This window comes from Triticum aestivum, chromosome 2B, assembly GCF_018294505.1.
Source record: "Triticum aestivum cultivar Chinese Spring chromosome 2B, IWGSC CS RefSeq v2.1, whole genome shotgun sequence".
Taxonomy (NCBI): domain Eukaryota; kingdom Viridiplantae; phylum Streptophyta; class Magnoliopsida; order Poales; family Poaceae; genus Triticum; species Triticum aestivum.
In genome coordinates, this window is record NC_057798.1 from 391906650 (window position 1) to 391914971 (window position 8322).

The following is an 8322-nucleotide window of genomic DNA, read 5'->3' on the forward strand; positions in this document are numbered from 1 at the left end:
GCCTAGGGTTTGGTTCGGAGTGCAGATAGGGATGAATATTAGTGGGGTCCGAGTGGGCCATAGTAGTCCGGATCCGACGTGGCGGGCGCCTTCAGGCGTCCTCATATCTTCCTCACATATGGGCTGAATATAGGGGTTGCCCATCAGCCATGACGTTTGAGTTGCGTCTGGGTGGACCGGTTGAGTTTTGTCTTTGTTTGAGTAGTATTGGATTAGAACGGCAGAGCGTTTGGGGCGTTCGTTCGTAGATGCTCTCACATCCATGTGTTGCCCGCTTTTATCAACCTATGCAGACGCCAAAATACTCAATGAAGCTCGGCATCCATGGAGCCGAATTTGAAATTATCAAAATTAAAATTTGCACTTTCTTTTTGAAAAAGGTACACATATATTTAGAGGCATATGCACAAGTTTGTAAATTTTCAGAACGAAATACGTTAAAATGAGTGCTAGACAAGAAAAACAATCTAAGGCTTTTTTAGTAGATGCACTGTTCGTTCTCAAAGTTCATAAATTTGTCTTCTGCACAAATCACGTGTCATGGTATTTCATTTTAAAATTTTACACCCATACATATCACATCTTTGTTTACTTTTTTTTGTGCATATTTTGTTAAAACTGAAAAGTTTGATTTTGATTTTTTCAAAAATTTCATCCTCCATGAAGGCCGAGCTCCAAAACGCAGACGCTCCTTTCATTTCATATATCTAGCTTCTCTAAGCCATCAGTGGCAAAAATGGAAATAAGCAGTGGACGGGTTCCCTGGCGCGAGTTGACTCGAAAGATTTCCTTCTTCCAGGATGCCGCGTGCGTTCCATTCTTTTCCCTCCCGAAAACGCCGCACATCACAACGACAGACCACCCAAAAAAAAGTTGATTTTTTTTCTGGGAGGAGGTGGTGGTGGTCGTCGTCGTCTCCGTCTACCTCCTCTCCGCCTCCGATGCCATTAACCCCACTCCCACGGCCAGCCTCTCGTCGCGAGCCCCCGTGATGCCGTCGTGGTGGAAGCGCTCCAAGACCGCCTTCCACCGCTCCGCCACCACCGCCTCCTCCGCCCCGGCCTCCCCCGCGCGGGCGTCCACCTCGCGCTCACAGCCGCGACGCGCGGGGTCCGAAGACGCCGGGGACCTCCTCCTCGCGCGGCCACACCGCCAGCCGCGGCAGCTCACGCGACAGCGGAAGCTGCGCCACGTCTACGATATCGACGCGCTGCTCGCCGACCTCGGCATCGACGTCGCGTCCTCCTCCTCGCCGCCGCACGCCAGGGGGCGCGCCTCCGCATCCGATGCCGTCGGGCTCGGTCCCCCGATCTCGAGGTCCTCCAACGCCGCGGACGGGGTGGTAGCTCCGCCTCCGAGGTCCGCGTCGTCCCCCGTGTTGCACCCGCTGCCGTTGCCGTCACCCTCACCGAAGCCCCTCGCAGAGCTGGAGACGACGGACCCGGCGGGGGTCGCGGAAGGCGGGAACGAGAGGGCGTCTTTGCAAATACCGAGGTAATGTTGATACATCATGAATAAATAAAAATTGTTGCAACTTGCGATATCTTAGTTTCCCTATTGTCGACTGCTCCGAATTGTGTGCCGTTGTGTGATTGAACGTGATCGCTGAGCTGAGGAAACGACGGTAGAATTATGATCCTTTATCACGTAAACAATTTGCGACCTGTTAATGTGATTGACATGTGTTGGAAGCTACAAGGATTGCAATGAATTATACTACTTTCTGTTTTTCATTACGCCATCCAGCCATTGCAATATTAGATGAATCTCTTCAGGATTTACATTGAGGTGAAAGATAGGTGGGGTTGCAATCCAACCATCTACAGGCAGAAGTAGCTAATAGTCGAAAGCTTGCTATGATTGTTTGGCCACTGCTTGTATTTATTGTAAGTTACATAAATGAAAGGACAGGGGTTCAGAAGTCAGAACATTCTCTGAACTAGAATGTTCCTGGTTGGGAGATGGTGTTATCGCAGTTCTTATCAATGGTTTACCTCCGTTCTTACACTATGACATCTGACTGAAGAACAAAAATTGTGGGGTAACCAGAATGACTTGGGTGGTAGGATCCGCTGCTGTTACTAGCAACTTAGTTGCATTACCAAGTCTCATTTGCTGACCGGTCCTTTCCCTCTCTACTTTTAATGATGTATATGTACACTCCATATTGTATTTAAGCTTGAAAGAAATCTGTATCTAAACTTGCATTGTTCCTTGCATCGTTTCCGGGTTCTTACTAATCATGTGGTTACAGGGTGACAGGTCAGACTGTGCAAAAGTTCCCTGAACATAATGATTTCTGCTCAAATGGTACAAAGCGGCCTATCTCTAGTCACCACCGAAAAGCACTCCATGACAAGTTCCAGGATAAGAGTTCAACTGAAACAGGGAACTTCCGTTTGAACATTCCAACTAGAAGTGCTCCAACCAGTGGATTTTCCAGTCCCGTAGGCAGCCCTCGAAGATTGAGCAATGCTGACGTCTCATCTACTGTGGCATCTTCTCATGCTCCTCAAGCATGGTCAGCTCCATCGATCCACACTATTGATTTTCTGGGAGCTTTATCTCCTCGGACTTCGCCTGAAAAACTTACAGGGGCTTCAGAGCCATCTCCTTACTCTAGTACATTCAGAAGTCCTATTCTTATGCCAAGGAATACCAGTGCCCCTCCATCGCCACTCCCAAAGTTATTCCCAGAAAACCAAATTTCACGTACTGAAGTCAATGGAGGTGTTAGTTTGCATCCATTACCACTTCCTCCTAGTGCTATAAGCCCAATGCAAACATCTTTCAGCAACCAGCCTGCTCCAAAAGTTGAAATGCCTTCGGTGTCTTGTCAGTGGCAAAAAGGAAAACTTCTAGGTAGTGGTACATTTGGCTGTGTATATGAAGCTACCAATAGGTATGGAAGTGTATTCTCCATATCATTGTGACTATTACTTCGTTGACTTCTGGATGTTTGTGTACTGACATTTGCTTGTAGGAACACTGGAGCTCTTTGTGCAATGAAAGAGGTTAACATAATTCCTGATGATGCTAAATCTGCCGAGTCGTTGAATCAACTGGAGCAGGTTATCAAATTTGACTTATTATCTGAAGAAAGTGCATGCTGGATTTTGTTGCAAAAACAGGGAATTTGACTCTCTTTTCAATCAGTTCCATTGGTTCTTTGGGAATCTTTCATATGTTATTTTTCCTATTGAATTTCTTATTCTGATAATCAAGTCTTAGCTGCTTCAGTTTATTGTGCTTCTTCCAACAATTAAATATGACAGTAGTATGCAATGTGCTCATTAAAATACTTGTAATCTTCAACACAGACGAACTTAGTATCTAGAACACTCTAGTGTAGCACCTTCCCGAGAATTGATCTTTATTATTACAATGTAGTATTTGCCTTTTATCCTTGATAATGATTTATATGCAAGTTACAAACTGCCTTTGCTGATCTATATTCATATATTTCAGGAAATAAAGTTCCTAAGTCAATTTAAACATGAAAACATAGTTCAGTATTATGGCAGTGACACTGTAAGTTCCCCACTATGCTGAGCTAAGTATTTCTTGTGCTTCCGTAACGACATCTTATTTCTTGGAGACCCTTGCAGATTGAAGATCGTTTCTACATTTACCTGGAATATGTACATCCGGGTTCGATTAATAAGTATGCCAAACAACATTATGGAGCAATAACAGAATCAGTTGTCCGTAACTTCACCCGACATATTCTTAGAGGCCTAGCTTTTTTGCATGGCCAAAAGATTATGCATAGGTGTGTGCTCATACATATACTTGTTTATACGATTTTTTATTGCTAGATCAGCTGTTATGTGAACTCATGGTTTGCCTCTCACCACTGCATGTGATTTTCTGTATCCTTATCCTTCTGCTATTTTAGTTTTTCGCGCATCAACCATCACGCACGACTTACCCTTGTCTGTTTATTTTACTGTGTTCTGGCTGAGTTTAGTTACTAGGTAGAATGGTTGTGTGAATGTTCATTCACTTTTATACTTGCTCTAGATGAATTTACATGGTGGAGGACTTGGATGAATTTTTCATTCTGCCAAGTCTTTATGGTCAACTTCTTGATTATTTTTTGTTGATATGCACTCCTGCATTTGATACCACTTTGTGGCATGTATGTAAAAGTAAGTGAATTTACTCTTACAGGGATATCAAAGGAGCAAATCTGCTAGTTGATATCAATGGTGTAGTGAAATTGGCCGATTTTGGAATGGCCAAGCATGTGAGTATATCCTTGCATAGCAGTTTTTTCACATGGTACTGTGCTATGTCTATCCATTTTAACTTTTAGAGGTGCATTGGCAAAAATATTAGTTGAATACGAACTGAGGCAACCATCTAAATATTAATTTAAATATTTAGAGTTGTTGGATGTGCTTAAAAGTAGTTTGAGTGCATATCTCTCGTCTGCTGCATGTTATTGATCACTACAAATAAAATTGTGTTTGGTAGCATTTTGCATAGTCCTATTGGTTGATTTATTTTTGGGAAACTGGAAGGACCACTGCCTTTTCATCAGAACAAATAATTGCAGATGTATGGGCTTGTTTTTGAGTCGAGCAACTAAAACTAAAGATGCTATTAATTTAATCGTGTTCATTGTTTGCACAATTATTTGGTATATTGTCATCTTTTGTTGTGCTACCGTATCATCTGCAATAACTTTGTTAAGAGAAGGGCCACTCCACAAATTTTTGAAAGCTCACTCTGCTAAATAGTTGGAAACATATCCTAAGTATCCTCTCATTATGCCCTGTTGACACTTTTCTGTTTTACCAGTTAAGTACTGCAGCCCCAAATCTTTCATTGAAGGGAACACCATACTGGATGGCCCCAGAGGTATGCCTAGATAGTTCTTGCACACAATGTTTTTCTTTAACCTTATACTACTGTCGTGGTTCTTCAAGCTCACTTTACTTCTGGATTGCATACATACGATTGCCTGCTTGCAGACCTGCAATATGTAATGACATTGCAAAGTAAAAGTACACTATCCAAAGCATGTGCCTATTACATCTTACATGGGCCGCTACAGCTCCAAACTCGGTTTATGTAACAAAAGAAATGTGAACTGTTCTTAAGTAGATGGGATTAGTTGTCATTTCTTTGCCTGAAAGCAGTTAAAGCAACAACCTTAGCAGTAATTTTTATTATATCTATCTCGTCAAGGGGAAGATGGTTCCCCTAACAAAAGTAGACTGACTGATATGTGATCTGAAAGGCTGAAACAACCTCAATAACACTGCATTTCTCTAGTGCACAATGCAAGTTATTAGGTCCCCTATGGAAATTAAATTATCATGTTACAAACAATACTGATAAAGTATTTTGGTGACTCTTTATTCAGCAGATTCGAGTTAATTAGCATTCTTGAGGCTACACAAATTCAGCTGATTCTGACTGCATTTTGGTTTGTGTCTTCTTCTGCAGATGGTTCAGGCTACACTAGCTAAAGATGTAGGATATGATCTTGCTGTTGATATCTGGAGTCTTGGTTGCACCATCATTGAGATGTTCGATGGAAAACCTCCTTGGAGTGATCTTGAAGGGGTAATAACTTGGAGTGTTTAGCTTTACAGTAAGCTTACTAACATGCATTTCATGACTTTGCCTAGTATGCATAAAATCATTTTCATTTGCCAAGGATAAAATCAATCAAAACGGAAGAGCTTCACCCAACGAAAATATTGGTTTGAAAGTGAAGATTTTTCGCGTTAGTTTCACATACATGGTCATTATGTGTATAACCCTTCTTACATGTTTATGTGGTATAGATGCAGCCATGTGATTGCTCACTGAATTTGCGAAATTGGCATGCAAATAAATGCATGATATTCTCAAAGAAAAGGTCTATGTTACAATATGTGAGTTTTGAAAGCTTGAAGCTTTACTTCTCATAGTCTCATTTTGGGGCTGTAACAAGAAAAAATGTGGCTAGAGGGCATGTGTTTCTGTGGTAGTATAATCTTAATTTTATAGGAGTAGCACCAGGTCACATAAATAGTTACAGAAGTTAACAAAAATAATGTTATTAGTTTATCAGAATCCATAACTTGGTAATCTGGGTATGAACATCATAACTTTATATTCTAAAACGTTATTCTAAGGAACCTTATCTGTACTACAGCCTGCTGCAATGTTTAAGGTTTTGCATAAAGACCCACCAATTCCTGAGAATTTATCCCTAGAGGGAAAAGATTTTCTGCAATGCTGTTTCAAGAGGAATCCAGCAGAGAGGCCGACCGCAAGTGAGTTGTTGGACCATCCATTTATCCGGAATTCAAGTCACTACAGCAAACATGGTTCCATACATGCGTTTGCGGGGATTAAAGTCCATGTAAGTCTGTCTCTTCCTGCATGGCATCCCCCCCCTATAAAGATCCCGACATTGGCGTAAATATAACTGATATCACTGTTGAATGACAGGATAACGGATACGGTTCCAGGGACAAAACATCCTCCAAGAGTGAACCATATGTGAAAGGAAGAAATACTATTGGGTGAGTAGCTTCCTTTTATTTATTGTTCTGTTAGTACCTAATAAACCGTTTCCAGTTTCATTTGCTAGAGATCCTAAGATACTTTAATTCTTTTCATTGCCAGTGAACCAAACAATTCTAGGCCATTCGAATCGTCAGCCTTTCGACTGACGCCACTAACAATCCAGGAAGTCGCACCTAGTTTCGCCCCTCAACCGTTTGGTTTAGCCTCCAACCCTGGTTCCTTTGCCATCTCAACGAACCCCATGCATTTTCCGATGGCGAACCCTCAGCCTAGCCCACTGCCAAGGCCCAATGGAAAGGAGGTTCTCTTCTAAGCATATAAGGTGCTGCATGCAATGGGTAATGCCACTGATATCTGGGATCTTGTTCAGGTGCACAGCTCCTTTGCACAATACCAATCAAGAACTGATTAAAGCATAACAGAGAAAGAAAGGAAATATAAGAGAGGGAAATGAAACCTCCCGCAGCTAGAAACTCTATAAGGATAAGCTGCACGTGGTAATAGTGGAAGGAACACCGCATCCATGCAGATCCCTTCCTGCACCAACAGTCATGTGATGGAAAACATCAATATTTCGCCGTATGAACTTCTAGTAATTGAGCAGCAGTTGCACTTGCATGTATGGTATCCCACAGTTTATCGGGTTGTTGTATATATAATAGCAAAGACTAGATATTTTTGTTAGGCTGTCAAGACTCAAAGTATGATGACAACTGAATGCTGCTGAATGGGAGATCCATGAGAGCATGGGTGCCCTTTCTTTCGGGGAAATATTGCTGGCATTTATTGTGTAACATAGAACTAGGATTAGCTGTAGATAAAGCTGAAAGTTCATCTCTCTCCCTCTTTAGTAGGAATCAGGTGTAGCTATATGTTGTCATGTAACAATCTTTTTGTTCTACCATCAATTATTTATTGAGAGATTGTACAGAACAGGTTTTATTTTTTCCTGTTCAGAAGGTTTATCTGAGCTCCTCTAACATTCCTTTTAATTCTATACATTGGCCAAAGATAACCCGTGCATGAGTATGGATTGTTTGGAGAATACGATGAAGCAAATTTTACCAACATTGGAACAGAATTGCAGGGTCATCCTTAAAATCACTATACTCCCTAATTTTAAAAGCCTCACGAACAATGTGCCATTACTCCATTGGAACAGAATTGCAGGCTACTCATTTGGATTTTGGTCTTTCGATTTTGACCATGTCGTCTCTTGGGTCCTGTGGAGGGAATGGGGCTAAGAGCATCTCCAGCCGCATCCCCAGAACGGCCTTCCCAGGCGTTTTCTTTCCGCCGGCGTCGAAAATTCGGTCCAGCCACGCTCTTAGGAGTCCGTTTTTCACCGGCTTGGGCCGAAATTAGCGCCGGCGGACCCAGGTCGATCCCGACGCGCCGGGTGGCACTCGGGGGCGCCGGGGTGAGCGTTTTGGTGCGAAGCACTTGTGGGCCTGCCGCGTCAGCGAGACGGCTGCTTCGTCGACCCCATCGCCTCGGTTCCCGCGGGAATCAATGCGAAGGCTGCCGCGCCGGTCGGCCTCCATTGATGTTCACGGGCGGCACAGTGAAGACGCCGCCGACGCGCGTCCGCTCGCATGCGCCACGCGTCCGCTCGCATGCTGCCCACCGCCACCCTGCTATGGCTATAAAAGGCGCCCCTCCCCGCCGGTGAGCACCACACCCTCCCCCTCTCCCTCCCGCGAAAGCCTTCTTCGCGCCGACGAGCTCTCCCCCCACTGCCTACCACCGCCGACGAGCGAAATGGCCGAGAGATACCCAGGCGACGGCGCA

The 8322-nt window shown here is 43.6% G+C and overlaps 1 protein-coding gene across 1 annotated transcript; it reads left to right on the forward strand.

Moving 5' to 3' along the window:
* The first annotated feature begins 812 nt into the window (after nt 1-812).
* On the forward strand, nt 813-7461 carry LOC123045078 (mitogen-activated protein kinase kinase kinase 5). The gene is made up of 11 exons (XM_044468010.1): nt 813-1494; nt 2255-2902; nt 2984-3071; nt 3469-3531; nt 3609-3772; nt 4174-4249; nt 4807-4866; nt 5458-5577; nt 6155-6364; nt 6454-6527; nt 6631-7461. Exons 1-11 carry the CDS (start codon nt 992-994, stop codon nt 6842-6844), a joined length of 2220 nt encoding a protein of 739 aa, XP_044323945.1. The 5' UTR covers nt 813-991; the 3' UTR covers nt 6845-7461.
* The last annotated feature ends 861 nt before the right edge of the window (nt 7462-8322 follow it).